General features: G+C 41.1%; 1 protein-coding gene and 1 non-coding gene across 7 annotated transcripts in view; both read right to left on the bottom strand.

Moving 5' to 3' along the window:
- Window positions 1-25,315, bottom strand: part of CRCP (CGRP receptor component) — a 41,866-nt gene extending 16,551 nt beyond the window's left edge. The window contains exons 1-8 of one of the 6 annotated variants that reach the window (XM_015646700.3): window positions 25,139-25,315; window positions 21,975-22,011; window positions 21,205-21,288; window positions 20,580-20,678; window positions 18,375-18,469; window positions 10,625-10,682; window positions 3,625-3,754; window positions 1,459-1,525 (exon numbers count right to left, since the gene is read on the bottom strand). In XM_015646700.3, coding sequence (XP_015502186.1) covers window positions 1,459-1,525; window positions 3,625-3,754; window positions 10,625-10,682; window positions 18,375-18,469; window positions 20,580-20,678; window positions 21,205-21,228 — 473 coding nt within the window. In that variant the 5' untranslated portion in view covers window positions 21,229-21,288; window positions 21,975-22,011; window positions 25,139-25,315. Of the gene's footprint in view, window positions 1-1,458; window positions 1,526-1,578; window positions 2,965-3,624; window positions 3,755-10,364; window positions 10,494-10,624; window positions 10,683-18,374; window positions 18,470-20,579; window positions 20,679-21,204; window positions 21,289-21,974; window positions 22,012-25,138 lie in introns of those variants that run through there. The other 5 variants (XM_015646699.3, XM_015646703.3, XM_015646705.3 and 2 more) reach the window with 5 other exon arrangements.
- A 41-nt stretch (window positions 25,316-25,356) lies between these two features.
- On the bottom strand, window positions 25,357-25,427 carry TRNAG-GCC. Its single transcript has one exon. It is a non-coding gene; the product is annotated as a tRNA-Gly (tRNA).
- Between the last annotated feature and the right edge of the window lie 2,451 nt (window positions 25,428-27,878).

The following is a 27,878-nucleotide window of genomic DNA, read 5'->3' as shown; positions in this document are numbered from 1 at the left end:
GGCTGCAGAACGTGCTGTTTGCACATTGCCCTGGCACAGCTGCCACCCCAGGGCAGGCAGAGGCAATAAAAAGTTTCATCAGAGAAAATGCAACACAGAAAAATGTCTCTGTGTGTGTGTGTGTGTGTGTGTTTCAAAAGTGGGATCCAGAATAATCCCAGTTTGGGCTGGGATGGATTGAGCTGGAGGGGCTCAGCAGAACCAGGGTGCAGGAGGGAATGGTTCTGGGCTGGGCCAAATTTAAGGTAGTGGAGAGGCACTGTGGAATAATTTTGCCCAAATTAAGAAAAATTCAAGAGAAAACTGGTTAAGATCACCCTGAAACTCCACCTTATCCCAGCAGCTTCCTGGGACTCATCCCTCACATGAGAGCAGCCTCTTCTGGAACAGCCTCAGCTGCTCACAAACCCCAGTTCCAGCCCCAAGGAAGCGTTGAACCCACAGGCACAACACCAAACCCTGCTGTGAGCCCTGGCAGTCTGTCCCCTTCCCTTTGTCCAGATCCCAGAAATGAAGGATTTGCACCATGCCAGAGTCAGGCTCCCACCTGCCAAGGGGCCAGGCAGGGATGGGAAGGGGGACAGGGAGCAAATCCCAGATTTCTGCATCCCAGCTCTTGAGAGCAGCCTGAATGAGATGGAAACACTGAATCCATGGCTGGAGGAAGGGAAAGCACTGACAGAAAAGATGGGAGCTCTGAAGATCACAGAGTCCAACCCCCAGCTCCAGCAGAGTCAACCAAATCCTCCCTCTCCAATTATCAATGGAGAAAAACACAAATTTCCAGTGGGGTGGAGAGCAAAGTATGAATTAATCAGGTGTGAGCCATTCCAGTGCTGTTTGAAGTCAATCTGCATCCAAAAAAAACCCCAAAGCTACAAATTCTGTGGCTTTGCTTTTCCTGCCTCAGGCTGCTCACCTTCAGTTAATGAACACCCACACAAACACAAACCAAATGAATTTTGCTCCCTGCTTGTCCCATTCTGCACTCAGTGGTGGGCACAGCCTCACACACAGCCCTGAGCTCCAACCCAAGCTGCTCAGCTCAGCAGGAGGGATTTCCTGGATCTTCCTCAAAATTCCCTGTGCACATCTGGTTCCAGCAGCTCCATTTCCCTTGCCCAGCACCAGAGCACAGCTAGGTAGGAGCAGCAGCTCCTTCTCCTCCAGTAAAACAAAGCTTTTCTAATAAAACTTCTCCAGCAGGGACTGCCAAAGAATCCTCAAGAAATCAGAATTTATGGGAAGAGAAAGCCCAGGTGTTTTGAAGTATCAGATCAGGAATTCTGGCAGCTCATCCCCCTTTCTCAGCACAAGAGCAGCCCTGAGCAGAGCCAAACACACACAACAGAGAAAAAAAAGTGAGGGAGAGATAAGAAGTGAGAAAATTAAAATAATATCCACTAAAATATTCAGGAAGAGCTGAGTGCTCAATTTTTTCTCAGAACACACATTTACCTTTCTTGCACCCCCAGAGCCACTCGGTGCCACTTTCTCTGTTCCAAGAATGAGGAGGGTCCATCTCCTGTGGTAGGGAATGGTTAATTAAGGGAATAATTAAGGGAATACATAGAAATGTGGGAGACTGGCAGACCTTCTGTGTGATATTCAGGACACTGGGAAATGATGTCACATCAGCAAAGTGATATCTGCCCTCCATAAACCATTTCTCATCTGGGGGTTCTGACACAGAAAAGATCAAATACCACAACTCAAACCTGTCCTCAGAGGAAATCCTCACCTGAATTTACAGGCAGCAGGTTTAAAACTCATTTCTTGATGCTGTGCACATGCCACAAGCCCAGATCCTTTCAAATATTGCTCAGCACTGGATTTTTAGGGGAATTGTTTTTTACCATCCATGCATTTGCAGAGGGCTGACAGCTGTTAACATCTGGAACTGATACTGACAGAAAGGTTCACTCCAACAGCAAGTGAAGGAGTTCCTGCATCCTGTACAGCACCCCACAACAACACAGCTGCTGGCAAAAATCCATCCCAGCCACAAATCAATTCCCAAGATGGAACATCCAACTGCAGGGATCTGTTGAGTTGTTGGCTGAAGATATTTACAGTCTGCTTCCAGCTGCTTTTGATATGTTCAGAACAAATCTCAATAACTTTGTTTTAGGAAAGGGCAGATCAAAATGTAAACACATGCAGCCCAAGGCTGCAGCCTGTCAAACAACATCAGTGGCTGATGTGAATAAAAATATTAATTTTAAAATTAATTGTGTGTCTTTCCCTGCTGTGATCCACTTATCTCTCATTTTCTTTCCTCTTTGGAGGGAAAAATACACATTGATGTATCACAAACCCATCAAGGGCTCTCCCCATCCAACACTAAACAAACCCAGTCTAAATGTACCTTTAGTCTCCAGACTTGGAAGGCATTTAATGTATGATAAATTATCTTTAAGAGGTGACAAATACATCTTCCCAATAATTTTCTTTCCTCTCCAAGCGTCAAAGAAGCTTAAATACCATGGAAACGAATATGACAAATCCCCCAGACACTAGAATTTATCAGTCCCTTTCATACACTGCACAACTGAAGCTCTTAAAGCATAAATTTTCTGCATAAAAACACAAAATAAACCCATGACAGAGCTGAAGGGGGGGGAAAAAAGAGTCAGATGTTGTGATTTGATCTCATCTGTAAGTCACAAAACACCCAGGATGTACTTAAAATTTTATTTCTATTTCCAGTACATCATAATAATTATAAAAGAATGGTCTGCAGCCACAATTTAAACCAGTGGCTGACTTTGTGTGGATATTCACACACAAATGATTTATTATAATCACGAAGGCTTTCAGCATTAAATACTTGATCCTGAAATCCTTCATCAGACAAAAAAGCTCAGGAAATTCTGCTCCATCCAGGCCTGACTCTCATTTTTCCAAACCAGATCAAGAGCTCAGTGTTGCCTCATTTATTCCTCCATCACAGGAGTGCCTCGTCTGTGAGTAAATATTGGAATAAATGTTCAGAGGGCAAAGAGACACCTCAATATTCTGCTGTTTGGGCACTCACAGCTTTGATTTCACAGCTTCAAACCCCCCCAGCTCCTTGGTTTCAGAGCAATTTGCTGAATCTGGATCTCTTTTATTTAGAAGGGACTATCAGACATCCTTGAGTTGCTCTCCCACAGATCCTCTCAATTCCATGATGCCAAGATTTGGGAGTGCATGGCCAGACCCCAAGGAGTTCCTGTACATCCCTGCCCGTGTGCTGCTCTGCAAACAGTCCCAAAATTGCCTTTGCACTGCTTTGGAAGCCACTTGGGCAACTCCAAAGCTTCTGAAAGGAATTCTCATTGCAGCACTGCTGTGCTGATTCTGTGGGGAATGGAAAAATCCCCACAGATGCTGAGCCCCAGCACTCCTCAGGCTGCTCCACTGCAAACTCTGGCACTGCCACCCCCGTTTATGACAAAACACCCAAACAATAGTGTCCTTTTCCCTGCTTGCTTGTGAACAATTGGTTCCCTCATCATGTCCAAATAATAAAAAATTGAATATATTTTACAGTTATGTCCAATACAGGATTGAGCTGGTATCAAACCCAGACTAACAGCAGCTGGCTCTCTTCTGCAAGAGCTGCCTCCTATGCCTGGTCACCTTTGTCTTCTGTTGCCATTGCTGAGTCTCTCTGCTGCTCCTCTGGATCTCCTGGCAGGATGTTGGTGACTGTCTGGAGGAGGGACTCGATCTGCTCCTCTGTCAGCCTCTCCTCGCTTTCTTCCACCATCTGCAGGTCAAAAAAAAAAACCCCCACTGGCATCATTAAATCCACACTTCCTCCCTCAGAGAGGACTCAGCTCAGCGGGGAAGACTTTGTCAAGACACAGCCTGAGCTCATCACAAAAGCATTTTACAAAGCAGAACTCTTGGAATATTTTGACAAAAAAGAAAGAAGTCCATTGTTCACCACGACAATTGGCACTGTGTAATGAGATCCCGCTCTCCTTACAGCAAGGAAAACACCACCCTGGGAACAGCCTGGTTTATCCTAAAGCCTCTCTCTGTGTCCTGAGACAAGCTTTTCCTTTAGCTCAAACACAGCCCCACCTTCCTGACCCTTTTCCCAAGTTTCTGTGTTTTCATGGGATATCCTGAGAGGGATTCCCTGGATCTTGGCATCTCATTAAGCACCTTCATAAAAGAAACTACCTCATCCTACTGCAGCTGTACTCCACTGGAAGTTGCTTGGATTGGGAGATTTCAGTATATAAAGACATTTAAAAGCTCTGAGCAACATCAAAAACACTGCCATGAATCAACTCCATGATTCCATGAGATTAATTAGGGACCTACTCCCACTGTGGAGCTGTGGTAGCTTTTATATCATTGCTACCAGTAAAACAACTGCCCGAATTTATAGACAGCTGTTAAAAGGAAAAAAAGCTTGTCAGAGGACTGGAAAAGCAAGTCAGAAGAACTCTTCAAACACAAATGAAACCAATTAGGATTGTGGGGTTTGAGTTTTCTTTTTTTTTACACCAAGTCCTTGAAAATGGCCTTTGAAGAGGAGTGATTTATATTAATGATGGTTCCGAGTCAATGCAGGTTTAATCAGCTCTGGCTGTAAATTGCCAGCTCTTCTGAAAAGCAGAGTGGGATGTTCAATTCATTTTTGTTCTTCAGAGTCCTTGGAGCCCTCTTTGCACAACCTGATCATCTTTCATCAGGATCATCCACAGATCTGCACACACACGGAGAATCCACTCCTCCGCAAAAGGCAGACAGTGAATTTCCATTTGTAAATGACTTTCTGGGGACTATCCCCATCAAAGGATGAAAATCCCTGTGGAGTGACTTCCCAAGCACTTTTAGCTCAACAACTACTGTAGGATGCTGCCTTGAACAGCAGCCCTGGCTCTGCTTCCCAGCAGCTGCTCCACTGCACAGCCAGTGCTCAAACACACTCAAAATGCTCCTTCCCTGGCTGGGAGAACCCCTGGCAGCCAATTCCTACCAGGCAATTCCCACAGGGAACCATCTCAGCACACCTTGGAGCATCAGCACCACACCACAAAGTGTGGAAGATGTCCCTGGAACTAAATGTTCTTTCAGGTCTCTCGCAGCCCAAACTATTCTGGGATGGTGATTCCATGATCAAATCTGCTCCACCCACTCCTTGGTGCCAATGCTGCTGACAAATCACTCCTCTCCAGATGACCTCTGCTATTAAATTTCAGAGGATTATCAGCCTGGCTTTCAGCCTGGATTATGGGGTTATTCACTACTGTTACACTGAATTTTCAAATGGGGTAGGTGCTGTAGGAGCAGGAGCTGTAAAAAGAACCAGCCCAGGTGCTTTGGACACCTGGATTGCTCCATGTAGGTTGACTGAACCAATGTCTCCCAGATTTACTATTCCTCAGAAAAATTGGCCTTGTTTAGATTTGATTTATTACATGACATAAAGCCCAAACCTCTTCCCATTTTAATTTTATCTATATCTGTATCTCCTCTCCCATTTTTCCCCTCCACTTTCTCCTTTTGGTGCTTGCTCTGATGAAATCAGAACTCAAATGAAAACCAGTGATTTCTGATCAGTACCAGCTTTTACCAACTCCTGATTTTAAGGCAGAACATGTGAATTCTAATCCCTGTTTTTTTTCCCTGCTCCCCAGTGACTCCAAATGAGTAATGCCCCAACTCCCAGTATGAACAATCCCACTGATGTCATTTTTACTGGCACAGCACGAGGCTGACAAACTGCAGGGACAGGCATAGCAGCCCCAGAAATCCCAGCTGAGCACGAAGCTGATGAAAGAAAATCATCTCTGGTGCTTCATATGCTCTGATATCTCATTAAAATGTTGTGAAAAGCATTTTTAGAGATGCCAGACCCTGCACTGAGCTCCCAAATTCCCTTCTGCAGACAGATCCAGAGGGAAATGGGAATTCCTTCAACTGCTGCAGCAAATTCACCTCTTGGTGCCTTTCCAGCAGCTCCCAGGATTCACCAACAGACACAAATCAACATTTAGCAGGATGGACAGACAGCTTCTTAGTCAAGCTGATGTTTCAGCCTTATTTTGTTGTGATAGTATTTGAGATTTCAAATGATCAAAAGCACAGACTGTAAAAATCAATTTTTTTCACTCTTTCAGGAAGAGAAAAAACAGCCTGAGCCTGACTTATGAAAACATAAGCAGTGAGGAAGCAGCAAAGCAAGAAGCCAAAAGGAAAAATTCAAAAATAAAGCACAGACAGCACGCAGATAAAGAGGCAAATGAAAGTGTCCCAAAAGAAAACAGATCTCAGGGGGAACAGGAGGTCACTCAGAGGCTCATTCTACATTCAGCAGATGTTCTCACAGCCTTCTGATTTACAGCTGCAAGACAAAATACCTTTGATGCTGAGAGCACTAAGAAATCTGGTGCTGAGAAGAGAAATGAGGTGCAAGAAGCAGCCTAAGAGGCAAAAAACCCCAGTTGGATTCAGGTACCTCCTTCTCCAGCAGCAATTTTACCCATCTTGGAGAAAATCTCCAGCAAAAAGCCCTGCACTGGCTGAAGCTGCTCAAGAGCCAGACTGAGCCCATAAGCAGCCAGGAATGCAAAGTTTATAGTAAGGAAAACAAAAATGCAAATGTTTGAAGGGAGGGGATGAGCTCAGATGTTGATGTTGGCAGTGCAACCCAGCCCAAATGGGAACAGTTTCCCCTCTCAGATGATGCCATGTGAAAAGTTTGGGGTATTTCTGACCAAAGTGCAGCTGGCCCTCAATATTTGGAGATTTGGGTGAGGAGCAGAAGTGGGCAGTGTGACAGAAATACAATTTATGCATAAATAGCCCCCTGATGTCATAAATGATTCTCACTGCTGCTTTTCAGCATTCAAGGCTGTGCTGCCCCAAAATAACTCCAGGGGTTTAGGAAAAAACTGCTGCAGCACATCAATGTCATTCATAAACACAGCCAGAGTGTGTTACCTGTGAAATGTGATAATTCACTCAGGCTTCACTAATAATTTCTATTTCACACAAGTTAGAGCAGTTTGTTATTCAATTTCTACTGCAATGTATTCATCAAGTCAGCAATGCTCCTGTTTAGTTTCCACAATTCTCTACATCTAATCAAAGAGGGAATCAGGAAAACTTTATAAATTAATTGGCATAAAATTCTCCCAGCTCAAACCAAAAGCAGCACATTCCCCCTGCAGCTCAAATTTAATTCTCAGAAATTCACAGCCAGCCCATGAAGATAATCCTAGGGATTAAAGTGTTTATTCATAAATTAAGGTGCAAATCAATGTTCATTGTGCCATGGACAAATGAAAGCACAAAATCACTCAGGACTGTCTAAACTCCTTTTTTTACTTGGTGAAACAAGGACAAACATCCTTAATTCAAACCATACCTATCTTTTGTGCTTACCCAAATAAAAGCAGAATTTATGAGACTTCATCCTCCTCCCTGTGCTGCTTTCAATGCTAAGGTTTATTTGGTTTAGTCTCCTGAGACGTAACAATAAATCAAGAATGAAGAATAAATAAAACCACACTGAAGAACCCCAAGAAGTCCTGAAAGAACTGAGAAATTCTCTCAGCATCACAGGACAACCTATGGGTTAAAAGCTATTGTTTATTGGAATAATAAGCTAAGAATTAGACTTTAAAATAATCAGTAAAGTACAGTAATAAAGGAAATAAGGGCTCTGATCATTTCCAAAGCAATTAAGCACATAATATAACTCCAGTGGAGGAGGGAGATGTTTGATGAGAAAATCACTGTTATTTCCTCCTTTGAGCAGTGATTAGAAATTGCTCAGCACCACCACATTAATAGGAAAAAAGCACATTAAAAAAAAAGAAATAAAATAAAAGACTGAATGATTGAATTAATGTCTCTCAAAGATAATTAACCAAGGGTAAAGCAAAATACATTGGTGAGAAAACAAAATGGTGAAACTCTTTTAAGCTCTTTCATTCTCCAAAATACTTTTTCATTATTATTTTCCAGTATAAAAGACAATGTGCCAGCCTGGTAATGCACATTAGTATGAAATTCTCCAAGGTAGAAATACATTTTTAAAAAGCACAAAATTAAAATTTGCTTTTCCATTCAGAGAGAAAAACATGGAGCAGTTTGTTCCTCAAGAAGGTGATGCTTCACCTTCAGCATTAAGTAAAGCTGAACCACCCTCATGGTGAGCTGAACATCCCTGACTTTATTTCTTCCTTTTGGGAATCACTGAGACAGGCCCAACATATGTTAAAGATTAAAACAGGAGGTCAGGATAGCTGCAATGTGTACAGTGCTTTACCCTCTGGGGTAAGAATTTGAATTTCACGCTGCTTTTGTTGCTACTGTTGTTGGAATAGAAATCCTGGCAGAGAGGCTGGAAGAGGCAAAGATGGACAACGGCAGCAATTTATGCATTAAGGTTTACAAAAGATCAAAATATCACAACAGAAATTTGCTTTTCAGCTCCAAAATAATTTTATCAAAATGGATTTATTGTTTGCATACAGCTAAAAATAAGGAATTTTTAAAAGGGAGAGTAAAAAACTAAAAAGCTGTAAAGGCAAAAAGCAGCAGTAACTGTAATTATAATTATAAATATCCTCTCCCATGAGCCTGCCAGGTAAATCAGACTCCATTCTGTGGTCAGACTGCACTGAGTAAAAGTTAGAGACATCAAAACTGAGCAAGTGAGAGCCAGCTTGGACTTGGCTGGCATTTTGTTAAAAGCTTTCTGAAAAATAAGATTGATGTGCCCCCATTCCAGGAACTGCTCTGAAGTTCTCCCCAGCATTTCCTTCTGATTCAGGGAGGAGAGAATCAAGGCCATTTTAGAGCCAAAATTCACTTCTCAGCAGGTTGTGTCTCATCCATCACTGCAGGGAAAGGACTTTCCTGCAGGGAACCTGTGCATGGGTGACCTCTGTGTTATTTTACACCCAGAAAAGGCAGATTTTTTGTGTTCAGTGACTGCTGCAACCTCTGTTCTCATCCAAAATAGGATCCAAGCCAGCAATTGAACAGCAAAATCATCTCCTTGCTTCTCCCAGCTCTGGATTTCAGTAACATCACCCTGCAGCTCCCCAGCAGCCCCTGAGCTCCAAATGCTTTGACTGAAGCACTTCCAAACGTGCTGCAGCTCTGGGGAGGGATTACCTGACCCAGGGTTAACAATCCAGGACACTCACACCACTGCAATCCTGATTTTGGGGAAATGTGCCCTGGGAATTACAGGGAAATCACAAAGGAACAGGAGTAACTGCATTCCCAATACTTCCACGAAGATACAAATTCAGGCTAAGCCACAAATGTTAATTTTTTATATTAAAAAATTAAATTAAAATTTAATTTAAAATTAAAATAAAAGTTAAAATAAAAATTTAATTACATTTTCATATTCAACTTTTCACAAGTTGCTTTAGATCATTTGAGAAGGGTTTGGATCAGTAATGAACTGACACTGAAGTCAAATCTTGTGTCTTGTGTTCTCTGAGTGTCAATGAGTTTTATTTGACATTACAAAACTTGGAATATCTAAAATATGGCACTCTACAAAAAGCTGACTTCTAACAAAAGCTCCAAATTCTTATTTTCTTCAAACACAGTGAACTATTTTCAATATTTATGAGTAGGTAGGATAACAATGAAGCAGGTAGGACAGAAGGGAAGAGCCAAAGCTATGCAGTCACCTGAGAGCCCCAAAAGAGCATTTAAAGAAGGGAAGAAAAGCCTGCAGATGGTAATAAAATAAATCTGTGTAAGCACATGAAGCTAACAAAGGTGTGAGACAGGCTCCAAATCATGGTTTCTGACTAACTTAAAGCCTTAAAGCTCCTGCTTGGGCTGCTGATGGACATTGATCTCCTCAGCCACAGAACACAGCATTAATTCCTCAGCTGGAATCATTCTTCTGAGATGCCTTCAGCAATCCTAATCTCTGCTCTTGGTGACAGAAGAAAAATAGTCCTACTGGTCCCTCTTTAATCCTTCCCTTTTCTTGCAGCAAAATATGATCCTGTTCCTCCTCAGCTTGGTTCCAGGGGAAGATTGCAAACAGATGTTCTTAATGCAAGAGATCTTCATTGAAATCATATCCTGACTATAACAATCTCTTTATTACCACAGGGGTTTGTACTCCTGAGGAGATGCTTGAGAGAACAGAAGCATCTATTTCTATTTAGTGACAATCCCTCTTTACGGCTGAATTATTCTTAGACTGACAATGGCTGCTTTCCATCAGAAAGTTTATACCCATTTTTCATCCTGCATTACTGCTCATTTCTTTTTAGAATTTTTGATTTTAGTGTAACCCTGCCATTAAAACAACCAGGGAAGATGTCAAAAAATAAAGTATTCCATCACAGAGCTGCACAGCAAAAAGATTAAATACATTCTTTTTTTCATAAATCACCTTTAATGACTGCATTGGGCATTTTAAATGTGTGCCACTGAAACAAACAGAGGTGGAGAATCTGTCTGAGAGGGCTCTGACAGGAAGCTGAGTGGATCTGAACCTGTAGATGTAAAATGTGCATAAAGGGATACATTCAATCACTGGCCCATGAGAAAGCGATTATTCAATTGATCTCCAAGGTTAAATCTGCTTCCAGTTAAGCTTTGAACAGGCCCAGGCATTGTTACTCACCAGCTGGATTTCCACTGCAGTCACAGGCCTGTGGTTCAGCAGCTGCAGCTTTTCTGCCCTGGTAAAAGCACAGAGTAAGAAAATCCACATTACTGGGTGGTTAGAGGATCCCCTCAATGCCTGCAGTGATGCAAACACATTCCTGATATCTTAGGGATGAAATGTCACTGCCAGGAATAATCCTGGCTGGGTTTGCAGTGTGGCTGAAGGGCCATCATTTGGGTATTTTAATGATTTGGGGACTGTCCTGTGTTCAGCCACGCTGCTGTTGGCACCTCTAGCCCAAGGTGGCAAGCAGAGACCCTTAGATCATTACTTTGCAAGCATTAATTAACTGCTGCTTTGTTAAAGCTGTGCAGAAATGTTAAACAACTCACCAGAGATCAAAAACTTCTGCTATGAACACACAACCACAAGAACAATTTTCATACCTAAGGAGTTACTATCCCATCAAATGGCAGCAACTTGTTTATCCTTTTAGCTCATTGCAAATACAAAGTTCCAGCAGGGAACTACAATTTGAAAAAAACCCAAATCTTATTTATTACTATTTATAGGACATCTTTAAAGCGTATTTAAATGCATTCTGGAGGGTTTAAAGCATATTTAAACTGATTCTGGAGGGTTTTCCCATGGGGGTTGTTTAGAAAGGAAACCTCACAGCTTTTAAGAGAACACACATCACTCCATGTTTACAACCGACAATTTCTGTGTGTCTGGAGATACCTCAGAGATATAATTTCATTTCATATGGCCTCTGCCACTGGCTGCTGGATGATCCAGCTAAAATGTCTATTTTAATCATCACTTTCTGCTTCAGAAGAAAAGCTTGTAAATTTTCAATACAGCATTTGTGAGATCTTAACAATTCCTAACAGAAAGCTCCAGGAAATCCTCCTATTTATTTATTCATTATTAGTTTGCTTCGCTTTTGGAGAGCCAAAATAAGTTTCCACTGGTGATGGGAAGCAGGGAACACACCTTTGTTTTTTTTCCCATGTTAATCACTCAAATCTATTTGGTGTTTCCAACATGAGGCTATGGAGAGTGTGCCTGGATTTTGCTCTGAACTCAGAGCACTTTACTGGCAGGAAGATGAGGTGTTTGTAACTGCTGCCATCTACCACTGTCACAAAAACCAGGAAATAATGACAGAGATGAGCACTCAAATCCTTTACATGGAAAGCAGGGGATTTAAGGAATCAATGAGAGATAAAACTCACTTGTGTAAAAGGGGAGCTAAAGGCAGCACTGCCACGCAGAGCTGGGGAAAGAATATGAAATAATATCTTTACTCTATAAAAATCTGGCCAATTCAGCTGGATTTTGGATAGATTTTTCCTCCAGAGCTGGGAAATTCCCTGCTTTGGTGCCTGATGGAGGCACAGAGCTGGTGCTTTCAGGGGTCTTTGCTTTGCTCCATTGCCAAGCAAGGGTTGCTGCCTCAGTTTCCAGAGCTCTCCAACAGCTTCTCTGAGGATCCTCCTTTAAAAACCTCCCTCCTCCTCCTCCCCCAGCCCTACTTACAAGGACAGACTGTGATGAATTCATGTTTTACCCAAGTTTCTCTCACATGCCACTTCTGAGATCAGAGCCTTCTCAAACAACTCTTTCTTCTGCTTTGCAGCAAGACACATCCCAATCCTCCAGCTCCACCACTCCTCCTCACAAAACACATTATTTTACTTTTATTAAATAAATTTCCTCATTTTCTTCTTTTCAAAGTAATATCCTTGAAATTCCTTGCCAGCAAAACTCCAGAGCCAAATGAAGAGGATCAAACAGCAAAAGCCATTTCATGCCTGAGCTGAAGAATGCAGACCTGATTTACCCAGAGCTATGTTCAAGCAGGTAGAGCTGTGTTTATCACAGGAAGATTATTGGCACAGCAGAAAGCAGAAATAAATTAACACCAATTACATATTGTGACTAAAACAATCAATTAGTGCAACTGCTCATGTTTCCTGAAGAAATAGAGGGCACAACAAAAAAAGGTTGCCTCTCCAAGACTTTTTGCTTATAAACCATGAACATCACTCCAACTCATTAGGGATAGACAGAAATTTTACAGTCAGGCCAAACAGATCCTAAAAGCATCATTTCAGGGTATTTGCAGTTTTAAAAAATGTGTACAGAAGAATGAGAGAGAACTTACAAGTGATTAACATATTCAGATGTGTAATCTGAAGGATTTCATGACTGGTTTTGATCAGCAAAGCTCCCTACTGGAAAATGATGGTGAATAACACAAAGGAACGAGCAGCAGGGTGCAAAAAAAAATCCCAAAAGCTGCATAAATGCCATATTTCATCTAGAGCTGCTTGTGCAGCATGAGCACTAATTAACACCCCGACATAATGATCTTTAGTCATGGTAATATGTAATTATGAGGTAAGCAATGAAACAAACACTCCCAAAAAGTCTCCAAATTTCATTTAATAGGAAGCTGGATTGCTCAGCCCTCAACAGCAGCAGAAGTCAGAGGATTGAGTGAGAGCTCAGTACCCACTTCACCTTTTTAACACTGACCCCAAAAGTTGACTGCTGGGACCAGGCTCTGTGTCTGATCCCAAAAACTTGACTGCTGGGATCAGGCTCTCTGTGTACCTGGAATTTTCTGACAGCACACACACAGATTAAAACCTGAATAACCACAATTTCATCAGAGATTAGCTTTAAGTAAGGCAACCATGCATTAGGATCAGCCCTGACTGCAGTGTTTGGCTTGGGCACAGACCTAAGCTCATGCTCCATTAAATCTAAAAAGTAAAATTAACTTTTTCCAGCTCCCATGAATTCATCTTTACACTTTCTACAGCATGCATGGCACACTGATGCTCGTTAAATAAAAAGGGGAACTGTCCCATTCATCCAAACAGAAGGTGAAGAACATTTTCAGCTTCATTGCCCTCAAACTTCAGCATCTGCACTTTCCCTGCTCTGCCTGGATTTTAGTAACAGTTTGGAACACGAAAGCTGCTCATTCAAGAGGAGAATCCATACAAAAGATGAGTGACAGTTGAAAGCAATTTTCTCACATAAAAGCAAGATTCTACTAATCAGAGTTAATGGGCCGTGCTGCAGACTTGTACAGGACCTGCCTGCTGAGAAATCCCCAAATGGCAATTCCTGCTGTGGGGCTGAGCCTCAGCCCACATCCTGCAGCTCTGGGACTCAGCTGGAGCCAGGAGCAGCTTTTCCAGGATGGAAAAATGCTCTGGAGTGGGTCTGGGGACACACACAAAGCTCAGACTGCAGGGGACAAAAACCTGTGCAGTTATGGGGAGGAAAATGGGTCTGAGGTCTGTGTGAGGTGAGAGTGCTGGAGGAGGTGAAGATGTTGAGTTCCATCCTAAAAATCCCCAAAAAAATTTCTACAAGACAAAAACCACCTCTGGGTCATGTTCAAGATCACAGACAGAATGGACAGCACATCCCTACATCGATACATCCATTCTAAAAAATAATACAAATACTTCCATGCTCTTATGGAAATTCAGACAAAATGCATAATTTTCTGCCATTTCTGATATCTTAACCAAAATCTCCTGAGCATGCTGCTATTGCCTTTTTTTTTTTTAAATCTGCTGAACTCCCAGACTGCTTTTCCAGCAAGAGGACTGGGTAAGGATAAAGCAGTGCCAAGATCCAGCACAGAGAGCTAAAAAACCCCTTCAAACATCTGTGCCTGAATAGAAGCAAATATATCTTCAAGAATGGATTGTTTGAGAGTTGCTAGGAAAACCATGAAGTAACAGCTGGACACACAACCAGGGGTTTTATTCCTGCTGGAAATATAAATCCCATGGTCCTCAATCAACCGTGGAAACTCTTAATGACTGAATCCTGAGCACAGGGGCTGGCTGAGGCAGGATTCCCCCACAGTGGGAAATCACAGCCCCAGTGAGTGCTGTGATTCTCCACAGGGATTCCCACTGGAAAAGCTGAGAATGATATTTTTTAAATCTCTTAAATGATGCTGTTGTTCAATGGGCACGATCCTGACTTGCTGTTGAATATTCACTTTGAAAGCTCTGGAGGAGACAAAAATCACAAAGCAAATCCTTCAGCCTTTAATATTGCAGAGGTTTGTATCTGCTGTAGTTTTTGGCAGTCACAAGGGAAAATACTTTCTAGAAGTACTGAAGATTTTCAGCTCAACACTTCCTTGACTGTGTTGATTTAAAGACAAAAAGGGCAATGTTAAAGACCAGTTCTTTAAAAAAATTATAATAACATGCAGTGATTGGAAATGTGATTATCCCACAATTAGATCCAAGATAGGCTATCAGTAACAGGAAGGAGAACAAGAAGAGCCAGTTTTAATTGAACCATAATTACAGAGCTGCAGCTCAATAAATGAGCTTTTCATGCAGTGCAGTTCACTATACCTTACAAATATGAAACCATTCCAGCACTAAAACTGGAAAATTAGCTGCTAGTGGCAAACTCTATTTCCAAGTACAACATGGCTCACTGAACTGGAGCTTCAGCCAAAGCTTGAGGCCTCAACAAGGTAATAATAAATTTCATTATGTGGGTTCAGAGCTTTAGTTTTTAAAAAATCTCAGTTCTACAATTTGAATTTTACCAAAGTAATGATTAAAAACTATGGGAAAAACTGTTTTACCACACCTTAGCTATGTCAGTGAAATATCTGGCTTTGAATTTTCTCCATTTAGCAAGGCAGCTTTCTGAAATGACTCTGGAATATTTGTTTGCACACACTGGTATTTTTAAAATCTGCCTTTTAGGAAGCTGTTTTTTGTGTCTGTAACACTAATCTGAGACCAATGAGACAAATCCATCACAAAATGGATGCTGGTCTATTAACCTGGTATTTTGAGCAGCAAAAATCAGTGGTAACAGAAGGATTTGAGGTGATTTTCCAGGAACTGCAGAATTTGCCAGAATTATGTTATCAGCTCTCTCACTGGAGCAGAGACATCACGTGCAGCCTGACATCCTGCAGGGTTTGGAAGGAAAAATAAGAATTCCCTTGATTCAAACTCTGCTGTGCCTCAATTCCTGGTGTTTCCCTGGCTGCTCTCCCTTCCCAGCTGAGGATTCTCCCATCCACGAGCACAACCTAGTGCTGAGGGCAGCAATCACAGCCTGAGCAGGGAATGTCACATCCCAAGGCAGGGCTGCAAATCCTGATCTTCAAAGTCCTCGTATTAGGAAATAGGCTGAGCCTAATTAATACCATGAACACGCTGCTTAATTGTTTCCCCTCTGATTAGAGGTAGAGTCATGACAGGAATTCCAAGGGAAGCAGTCTGGGCTGATGGGGTGTTGCTGACCCTAAAACCAGACTGAATTGTCTGAGGGCAGACCCCAATTAACACAAATATATCTTAAATGTAATCAGCCACTTCAGACAGTGGTGTGTACTATCACCACAGACAGTGTCTGATCAGCTATCAGCACATTTTGGGGTGCCTTACCCAGAAAGGAAGCAGCAAAGAGTCTGGAGCTCATTACTCTTGGTGGGAGGAAAGGTCATTACAGGGATCACACAAACAAGGTCCTGGAAGAGCAAACACTGCAGGCATCTCCAAGGGAAGGAAGCTCTCTGGCAGACAGCTGGAAATGAAATCCCTGAACACCACCTCCATCCCACAGAATGGAAACCATCAAAGCCTTTTCATTTAACAAGAGAAGCAGTGCTGAAATGACCTTGGTTAGGAACCAAAAGGTAGCTCCAAACTGCCTTGGAGGCATCGCTGGTTTAAGTGGTTTAACATGAAGTGCCTTAAAGAGTAATTGCACCCCGAGGTCCCTGTGGTTTGGGGTGAAGGGGATGCCAGATGGGCCCTGACACTTTTGGCTTCAAGTGGCTGCATGGAAAAGACCAGAAAAAAGAAGTGCCAGGATCACACACAAAACAACTCTGGGTTTTATTCTGTAAAGTATGTGGCAGAGTTGGGAAGTTCTTTACCAGATAAGGGAGGGATTAAAGAAATTAAAAGTTGTGCAGGAGGCTCACAGAACAAATCTGAATTCTGACAGAGTAAATTTGTCACCTACAGCACTGGCTGGCTCTTTACTCTCCTCCTGCTGCCACTATGCACAAGAAATGATTTGGGAGTAATTCCCTGGCTTCACTGCCACAGGAGAAGGACACACAGGATGATACCTAACCCCAAATGCACCTCAGAGCATCCTTTAAAAATTAAACAGTCCAAAATCTCACTTAAAGCTTGTAACTACTCCAACCTTTCCAGCTTACTGAACAAGCAGGGGTGGGAAGATGAATATTTGGGCAGACCTTCTACAAAAGTGCTCAGCACTGTAGGAGACAGAGAATCTGCAGTGGGAAGTTTCTCTGTTTTAACTTAAATTGTTCAGTATTTCACTCTTGCAGATCCCATCCAGGGGAACAGTTGCAGTCAAGGTACCTAAAGTGGAAACACTAAGAGTTAACCCTCAAGTCCTGGTCAAATTCTACCTGAAAGAAGTTTAGAAATGAGCTTTAAATTAAAATAAACAAACTCTTTGATTTTTATGGGAGTTTTACACTAACATCATTCAGTTCCTTTTACTCTGAAAAAATCCTACTCTGCCTTTTTGCTGTGCTACATCCTTCTGCTGGCTCTTCCTAAACTGCTGCCCTGCACAGACAGCAAAGCTTATTTCTCTTCAGAAAGGGCTGTTTTACATTACCAGAAGGGAATGATGCTCACCACTACTCAAGAAATGTTTGCTGCCAATTTTAAGACCCTCTCAGTGCCATATTACCACCTCTTTACACCTCTAGTATTTTTATTGCAGAGTATTTTCTTTTCTCCATGCTTCAATACCTCCAGAAAATAATTAGGATACATAAATGAGTATCCTGCTGTATAAAATGAGCTAAAGGAGGGTCAAACACTGACTTACTGAGACCAAGTACAATTCCAGGACAGAATTCCCAAGGAGCAGAGCATCCCTTTGTGCAGAGCTGCTGCTGTGCTGGATGTGCCTGTCTGTAGAGAGGGGGCACTGAAAGTCTAACAGAAAGCTGACAATCTGATTTCCCTGCTCTGGACAAGCTAAAAACTTGCCCTGCAGAACTCCAGAGCTCTCACTGTGTGATTTGTGGCACAGCCAAATGAATGAAAAGCCTCTTTCCCACAGGATGAACTCCTTGGGAGTCCTTCCAGCAGGGAATAAAAACACACTCAGTGTCTATCCAGCATAATCTCCTCTGAAGTGAAGGAGGAACCATTTAGAAGCAGCTAAATATTAGCTTTTTTTCTGTTTTAGAAGTCAAAGAAGTGATCTGAGCTATCCAAGCAAGTGGCCAGCTGATTCCATTTCTATTTACATCAGGCTTCACTCCCACTCTGCAAAGCTCCAAGAGGATTATGTGCCTCAAGAACAGGCACTCACAGCTCTGCCAAAGAGGAAAAAAGCCCTGGGAGTCTTGGAATTGCAAAGGAAATATTTTCTTTTCCAGGCAGAACTTCCCAAAATAGCAACTGGATGTTCAGCTTCACTGGAAATTGCTGGGGGAGGAGGGAAGCTTGAGATACAATATTTAAATAACTGAAATGTAGATCTCAGAGATCCTGGAAAAATTGCACATAAAGAGAAGCTGGAAATACTCACCCATGAGTGAAGGAAAAGATGTTTCTCTGAGCATTTAAATAATGGTAGAAAATACTTAAACTCCATTCTTCAGATCATCACACTGACCACAGAGATAATTTTTCAGCATTAACTGAGTTTTTACTGCTGTTCAAATGCACAGGAGTTAATTACTTACTTGGTTAATTTATGGTCTTTCATTGCTACCAGGAACTCCCTGACAGTCTCAGGACTCTGGTACTTGCAGGGTGTTTTTGAAATGTACTTCAGTGTCTGCAAGGGACAGAAAGAAAACATCTATTATTTTCTATTATTTCACACTTAATACTTGTTTTACCAGTTGTGTATGGAACAAGTGGTCTGAAAAGTCTCCTCAGTCCTGAGAAAAATTGGAAAATCAATTCAGGTTTGGAAATCAACTTTATCTGAGCTGTTCAAAGCCCAAAACTGCAAGTTGAAGAGTACAGGAAAGGACTGAATTTTAGCTCTGCCTGCTAATAAAAGCCCTCTTGCCTTTTGTGACAGACATTTGCTACCTTGGTTTGCTCCTTGCTTGGCTTTTGTCTTTTAAAAGCACTCAGGAAAGTTGAATTTATCCTTAAAACCGACTTTTCATGAGCTCAGTGCCAGGAATATTCTCACTGCCAGCCCAGAAATTCCTCTTTAAATTCTCTAATCTAGCATTGTTTTTATCCTTTACCTGCATTTTTGGCAATTTAAAGTTGATAGAAGCAGATTAAGTGGCTTGTTATGGAATCTACAAGGATATTTTGCTGTTAAATATTAATTGAGACAATTAAACTTTGATCATTTTTCCATATAACACCCACCAACCTCAACTGAATTTGACAGGAGATGTTTCATTTATTTGTTTTATTTAAAATAACAACATTGAACAGGTGGATCATGGAATTACATTACACAGAGTAATCTGACACGAATAAAAAACCGATCTGTTGATAAAAAAAAACCCCACAAAAATTCCAGTTCACAGCTGGCTTTTCACTGAAAGTGACTTAATATCTTCTAAATATTTCTTGTTACTTGAATTAAACCCCAAAATGAAGAGTTGGAAATAATTATAATTTATTATTCCTTTCTTTAAGCCCTGTCTGACCTTTCCAGATAAAATGAAGCTGTTATTCACCACCAGTGATTGAAAGGAAATTATTATATTGTCATGTAACGTAATTATTTCACAGGAGTAATTTTTCTTATCTTTTTTTGGCAATTTCAAATCAATGAAAAAGCCAAATATACAGAAAAACAAAGCTCCTTTGGAGTTACTTCAGTGCCAATGGATCTGAGTCTGCAGGGAGCTTGTGAAGAAATCCAATCCTGTAAAATCAAATTCTGCTTTCCTTTCAGTCAAACATAGAAAATACACCCAATATTTATACCACCTACACCCCCAAGCATCCTATAGGTATTTAACATATAGAATAACAAAGCAATTCAAGATTTCAGGTGCATCCTGATAAAATTTACTTACAGGATCTTCCTCAGCTGTTTTCCCAGAGGTGCAGGAAGAGACTGTCAGTCTCCATAAAGATTTAATTCCCATTTTTGGTAAGCCCCTATTTTGTTGAATGCAAGGCTTAGGAATTACAACCTCTGTACCTTTTTCAAACAAAGCCAGAACTGAAACAAAACCAAAGCCTAGGCCAGATCTTATCCACATGAGTCGTTTCAGTGCTCAACAGAATTACTCATGCAAGCAAAGCTGCCTGTCAGTCCCCAGTTCTGCAGCACACACACAATGGGTCTCACTGCAAGGCTCTTGGGAAGTTGCTAATTTATTTTAAATGTTGGTATTTATATTATAAGATTTTAGAATTCCTTCCCAGCAAGGGATGAAATGTTTATTCCCGACCTGGCATCCAAGTGATGATATCTGTACATGTGGTTTGGCTTTTCTTTATCAAAAACCAATTAAAATTATCAGTTTTGTCTGGGAATTATTAATTTAATTGTTAATAAAAAAAGTATCATGTGATCTGTTCCTCAGCTTTGAAATCATCATCTTAATTATCACATTAGGTGATATCATGAATTTGTCAGATGATAGTGAGCTCTGCCCTGTGTCTCAAAAGGCTGGAATACTCAGAACTAAAAAAAAAAAAAAAATCCTAACAACAGTAAACAGTTGAAAACCAGGGGGTTTGAAATTTGGAAATTTTTTTATAGATTTTAAGAACAGCAGCTGCCTAACTCTGCCCTGACAGCACAGTTACCCTATAACCTGACCACAGAAAAGTGGCAGATAGAACATTTTATTTATGGTTTGAATTAGGGGATATTTGATACCAAATAATTAATTGACAACCCTAAAGATGTGAATTATTGCAGATTGAGCTAACTGGGCTTTGCCAGTGCTGCTCACCTCATACATGATTGTGTTCAGATTCTGCTGCCCAGAGCTCTGCTTGGTTTTGCCACTCTCTTTACGCTGCTGCTTGAGATCAGTAAGTAACTGGTACACCTAAAGATAAAAAATAAAGTGGTTTAGAGCATCTGAGAGTATTTTACCTAAAAGTATTACAACAGGAAATCATAAATAAACAGGAAAAATCCTATCAGTCTAACAACAAAAAATGTGTGGCTGTTTTGGTGGATGGACAAGCAACTGAAATGAGAAATGTTTTGGCCCTGGAGTGATGAGTAAGGGTATAAATTGTTTTTTAAAAGCTGTGACTATTTAAAACAGATGAATGGAACTTTTTCAGATGTTTTGCTTCAGGCTTTGCAGTATATCCAGAGTCACTTCTCACTGCTCATTCCCTCATTTTTACCTGGCTTCACTCAAGATCCAGCTCAAGGAATTATGAACTGACAAGTCCAGAGAAATAAGAAACCAAACATTTCTAGACAGTGAGAGATATGAACATAATCAGCTACAAGCCCTCAATTACTTCACACTTCTATGGAAAAGGAACACTTGTCAGTGCTGAAATCTCAGACTCAGGCTGTGAACTTTGACAACAAACACAAAAGGACAACAAGCTCACAGAAGAGCTGCAGGGATGGAACATCTTTGTGTGCAACGCATCACTTCAATTCACAGAACGTCGGCTTTGCCAGTGGAACTGCAACTGGGAAGTGGAGCAAATGGAAAGCTATCAGGAGTTGGAGGGGTATCAGTACTTTTAAAAATAATATTTGCTATTTTTTTCATGTTTTTAACAGCCAGGCACTGAACACCAGTTTGGCTGAGATGATATCATCTGTTTCTCAGAGGAAATGTAAGAGAGCTCTTTCCAGATGCCTCATTAACACTCACAAGATTCCTGCTCTGCTGTTTGCAGACAGATGCAGTTCAGGATAAAACACTTCAAGATTAATTTCAGAACAGAATGAAACAGCTGCAATAAAAAGCAGCTCCAGCAATACAATAACACAAACAAAGCCATTTGGGTTATTAAAACTGTTTCAAGAATTATATTAATCAGCAAAGCAAAATATTTCCATTACCTGGCTTAAATTAAACCATCAAGAACACGACATTTCTTTCTACCCCCCTTAAAATGAGAGAGAAAAATACCCACTCCAGAATAATCTCAAGACCAAACAATACTACAGTACCCATTACTAGCAAAACCATTTCCAAATCTTCTTTAAAAAGCCTTTTTTCTTGAAAACAAGCCAAATACAAGGAAGAGTAAATCCCCCCCAGGTTTTGCTGATTGCCACTTCCAGGTTTCAGCTTCCAGAGATTTATACAAGGGACTGATGACAGCTTGAAATTGCTGCTTTAAAAGCAGAATGAAGACAAACTTACCTCAAAGTTGCTCAGCAATGCGGCATTTGCATCTTTTCTAAAAGGAAAAATGAAAACAATTAATTATGTTCCAAATGAAAATGTTTGAAGCTTTTCTTTGCCCAGTCTAAAACACACACTAAAAGAAGATAGAGTTAAAAAAAAAACAAACAAACAAGCTCCAAGACATTTTGTTTTGGTGATTCTACAATTTCCATCTCTAGAAAATATTTTCCATCTTGTCAATACAAAATGACTTAAATATTGAGTATATTTTGCACAGTTTGCCCCATAAATCATAATACACTTGTAGAATACACTCCTGTCACTCAGTCACCCTATTTTACTCACCCAATTTCACACACTCAAACCAAATTGCTTTGCTTCTTCCTTGGAAAAAAACGCCTCTGATTTTATTCAAATAAAGACTGTTGGGAAAAATAATTCAGATTACATGCACTATTTTCTTTATCAGTCAAGAGCACCCTGAGTATTTTAGTACCATGGACACGTGGTGTGTGTATAGACACAAACAGGGCTTTAATTTTTACGTGTTGTACTGAGTGAAAAAACCAGCAATTTATTGCATTTCCTCTTTATTTATTCTTCCCATCTTTAAGTGCCTGTTCCTACATTAGAAGGGCAAGGCTGGGTTTCCCATTTTCCACTTCCTTGGTCCCCTTAAGCAAGAATCCTTATCCAAGGGTGACTGCAGAACCATCGTGCCTCTATTTCTCCTGGATATTGTAAATTTATGTATTTAAAGTAAAAAGAGGGAGAAAATCTGCCCCAGAACATCCTCTATTCCCTGAACAACACATTCTGCTGAGCAGTCAGCAGCCACAACAACAGAAAGTTTCCATACAAAAGGAAAAAAAGGCCTTTCTCAGGTCTGTGCAGCAGCTTAGGAAAAAGAAAAAAAACCAACAAAAAAGGTACAATGTGTTGTTAAGCACCGCGAATCGTCTGAATAGAACTGTCACGTTCATCACTTTCAAATGGTAAACGCATCCACAAACTTCCACAGGTTCTAGCATTGTTTTTAAATGAAAAGGACCTTCTAAAATACGCTGAGATGAACTTCAACTTCCATTTCGCTGACCCGAGTGAAACTTCAGCAAGTGAGCTCAGGCACGCATTAGTTTTTCATTCATGTTTTACAAACCATATATAGCTTTTGTTGCGAGGTAAATGCAAGTCTTCAGAATGTTTGCATTCAGCCGGGCCCTACAGAAATCCCCGCGGATCAAAGACATTCTATAGGGAGAATTACGTATGGAATTCTTCGGCTGAAAGAGGATGAAATAAATACATCGCCATGCAAATCAGGCTGCGGAACCAAAGGTTAAGAATGAAATTATTTAAGACAACTGCTTTCCTTTTTCATTCCAATCGGCTTTGCCATTCAGAAAAATGCTTTTCTTTTTTTTTTTTTTTTTCACTTCTGCCAACGAGTCAGTCTCAAATCTTCAACACCTCTGTTGTGCTGAAATACCTAAATTATAAAGTGATCAAGGTTTGCAATAGAAATAAAATTTCCTTCAGTCCTGACTCACAGCGACCAAATTTACAGTCAGGAAACAAGGAATTCTGAATAATGGTCTCTAATGTATATTTTCAAGCAGTCAACTCAACACTTTGCTTAATTTTTATGTGAGTAAGCAGAAAGGTAAACATCTTCATGGTAAAACCAAAAATACAAACATTTTTTTAGAGTCTTTAAATAGTTAATATTTGCCCAAATTTTAGTCTAAACCAAAACACTCTTGACTAGGGCTGCATATATCAAAAAAAAATCACATCTTTGCAAATATCACTGACACTTCATATTTTTAAGTCTGCTTTCAATGTGTTGTATATTTAAAACACGCTTCTGAGTATTATTTTTTCTAATAACAGATAATTCTGGTAAGAAATACAGAATAATTCTGCTAAGAAAAATCCAGAGTAAGAACTTGAAGAGTTGCAAAGCTTCCCCTCCAAATCAGGCAGGAGGCAAAAGAAGATTAATAAAAACTCAGTGGATGTATAAGAAGCATGACAGATTTTTTTATTAATGGTATCAAAAGCATCTTTCTCAGTGTACAACAGCCTGAACAGCTCATTTGTCTGCAGGCTGCTACTCAGATTGTCATACAAACCTGTACTTCAGCAGATGTTTCCTATTTTTAATCAACTTTTGATTTTCATGCTCACAGTAGAGATTTAATGATAATAAAGCACCCCTGGATTACATGGCTGCAGGAGCTCAATGATTTGAGGGGATACCTCCCATGAGTGCCCCCACCCATTAAAGAAATTAAAATGAAAACTTGAAATTGAATCAGCTCCACAGAACTCGTGAGATTTTAAACTTCAAAATAGGTCAAATCCTATAGTTTTGTGCCTGAAACACACGGTAAGAAAGCCTGGTGTAACAGCCCTGAAATAACAAGCAGCCAAAATTCCGACTCTGTTATTGTGTTTGCGATGGCTGGCACAAACCCCTCAGGTTTTTTCCTTCTACCAACATTGCCAGCTCCTACACAAAGATCACGGGAATAATGAAAAATTCCCATTTTGCATCTCCCTGAGGGAGAGAGGGATGGGACAGAAGGGGACAGGAGGCCGCCTTTCACCCCAACACCTTGTCCAGCAGGAGTTTTAAAGAAAATAAACCCCTCAAACATTACCAGAACTCACTGCTGGGGGCAATAAACCCCTCAGGGATTTCCTGTACCCTCACAGCCCTCACGCACAGGCAGACATGGATGGACCCACACACCCCACAGAGATATACCCCACAGAAATATACCCCACAGAGATATACCTCACAGAAACCCCACAGAGATATACCCCACAGAAACCCCACAGAGACTGACCCCACAGAAACCTCACAGAAATATACCCCACAGATATACCCCACAGANACCCCACAGAGACTGACCCCACAGAAACCTCACAGAAATATACCCCACAGATATACCCCACAGAAATATACCCCACAGAAATAAATATACCCCACAGAAATATACCCCCCAGAGATTGACCCCACAGAGATATACCTCACAGAAACCCCACAGAGACTGACCCCACAGAAACCCCACAGAGATATACCACACAGAGATATACCCCACACAAACCCCACAGAGATGCCCTGCAGCTCCGAGGCCCGCCCTGCGCTCCCCCCTCAGGCCCTTCCTTACACCTCCATCTTGTCCTCTCCAGCGCGGCCTCCCCTCAGATCCTCCCGCCGCCCTCAGGCAGCCGCAGCCCGGCGGGACACGGCGGAAGAACAGCGGGGTGAGGCCCGGTGGAGCTGAAGGACGATTTGGCGGCCGCGACGGAAGCGGAAAAGGAAGAAGAAATAAGGAACTCAGGGGGGAAAAAAAAAAAATCAAAACCGAAACAGGAAAAGACCAACTGCATTGGCCGGGAATCGAACCCGGGCCTCCCGCGTGGCAGGCGAGAATTCTACCACTGAACCACCAATGCCAGTGATGGTAAAGGTTTTCCCGTCGCAGGTTTTGTGCATATTCGGGCAAAAAATGGTGTAATTTCTGTCTGAAATCACCCAGATTGGCAATTAGCCGCTGTTGACTGTGACAAAGGCAAAACAGTACCGCGAAGGTACTTTCAAATCAAATCCTCAACCATGTGCGAGGCTGAAGTAGTTGTGTAATATTCCTGTTGTCTTTAAAAGCACCCGTACACGCATCCATCAAATCCATAGCATCGTGTCTTTCCCTGCCGTCACCGTGACTCTTTCCCATCTAAACCATGTGCTGCTAAATTTTCCATGAGCCCTTTTCATCCTCCATAAAACCAGTGACACTTCAATGAGTGCAAACAGCTGAAATTCCTAGTGGCAGCAGCAAGGAAAAATTACCTGGCCAGGGAAATATTAATGCCTTAATTCCTTACTTTATGAATATAATTAATTTATATAATATAATACAATAATAACAATATAATATAATAATTATTTATAAATTCCGTAATTCCTTAATTAATTCCTTAATTTTGACATTATCTCTCAGGGAAAATGTTGTATGCAGATACAGCACCTCAAACTCCCTAAGGAGTAAATATGGATTTATTTTCTTGCTAGCAGCTGGGATTTAAAAGCCCTTTAGGGATTTAGGGAACTGAATGGGTCAGACTTGTGCCACAACCTCTGCCTTGCAATTCCAGCACAAAACCCACTAGCCACCTTTTTCTCCATGACTAAACCCGACAAAATTAAGCCTTTTCTTCTCCTTGCAAATCCTAAATCAATTCAGATTAACATGGGCAAACAGGAACAGTCTCCAGTGCCAGGACAGCAGGCAAGGAGCAGCTCCCAATTTTCCAGCAACTCTCATCTCCACATAACAGAAGTGCTGGGCAAAATTTAAAAGCCAGCAGAAAAGGCTTTTCAGCCCTTTTCATTTGAAAACCCCTAAAAAAGTTTCAGTGAGCATGTGCACCCTCATCACACACAGATTGTAGTACAGATAGAAATTTATTTATACTTCCAAATCATTTATTGCAGAGTGCTATAGAATAAAAATAAAGCCAGGAGAGAGGTGTCCAAAGGCAGACTGAGAGCTGCTGGTGTGACTCAGGGCACAGGATGTGATGGATGCTGCCCTTTTTCATGTCAGGATTAACCGACCTTGTAAATTGGCCAAAACTGGCACAGCAAAAGCTCTGTGACTGCTCTGCCATGTCCCAAACCCTCCACATGTGGCTGCCTGAACGAAGGGAAAGGATGTCAGGATTCATGTGAAAATAGTGTATTTCCACACTATCAAATTTCAGGCTTTCATTCCAGAAATCTGCTAATCCTTGTCTGCTTCTCACCACTTTCTTCAGATAATGGTTCAGAACCTTCAGCACAATAATCTTAATTCTCCTTTACAACTCTTTATATCTCTCCCCTAGAAGCAAATTATAAATAAATATTATATTTATTTCCGCCCTTTCCCCAAAATTTCACTTTCCTGACATATTTTTTCAAATCTTTCCCCAAAATTTCATTTTCCTGACACATTTTTCCACCCTTTCCCCAAAAATTCACTTTCTGGATATGTTTTTTCCACCCTTTCCCCAAAATTTCACTTTCCTGACACATTTTTTTCTGCGCTTTCCCCAAAATTTCACTTTCCTGACACGTTTTTCCCACCCTTTCCCCAAAATTTTGCTTTTCTGACGCACTTTTTTCCACCCTTTCCCCAAAATTTCATTTTCCTGACACGTTTTTTTCCAACCAGTGCTGCTTTTTACAACCCACGACGAAGACACAGCTGGGCATGAAGGAGTGTGACACAAACACCTCTTCCACCATCATTTTTTCCCCTAATTGAGCTACTCCTCCTAAACATTTCCCAGGCTGTAAATACAGATTTGGCTCCAAATATGACACCATGAAAGGGAATATCGAGAGAGAAGGGGCTGGGTGAGGTGAGAAGGTCACTTTGGCTTTAATTGCTGCTCTTTAGGTGTTAGACAGTGGTGCTACACCATCCATAGGGAATGCAGACATGGGTTTTTTTTCCAAATGTGCTTAGCATGTCAACATTTTAACATTGTGATTGTTACCAGCAAGGCTTGGGGAGAGAGGGGCCTCAGTATTAACTATTGAAAGCAGGGGGCCTAGGACTTGCTATTGACAGCAGATCTGCAGGGTATTTGTGTTCTTTGTCATGAAAGATGTTTACTGTGTTCAGCATTTCGCTCAGCACCCTATGGTGGCTATTTCTTTTTTTTTCTTTTTCTTTTTTTTTTTTTTTTTTGCCCTTTTATATTCAAATTTTTTTTTTTTTTTTTTTTTTGTTTTTTTATATTCAAAAATTTGTTAAAAGGCAGATTGGGGGGTTTTTGGAACAAAAAAATGTCAGCACGGCTCGGTGTCAGCCAAGCTGACGGTGCGTTTGCATGGCACGTTCAGCCCATGGAGCTGTT

Source organism: Parus major, chromosome 19 (genome assembly GCF_001522545.3).
Source record: "Parus major isolate Abel chromosome 19, Parus_major1.1, whole genome shotgun sequence".
Classification (NCBI taxonomy): domain Eukaryota; kingdom Metazoa; phylum Chordata; class Aves; order Passeriformes; family Paridae; genus Parus; species Parus major.
Note: the sequence above shows the minus strand (reverse complement) of the source record. Positions and strands in the feature narration are given on the sequence as shown.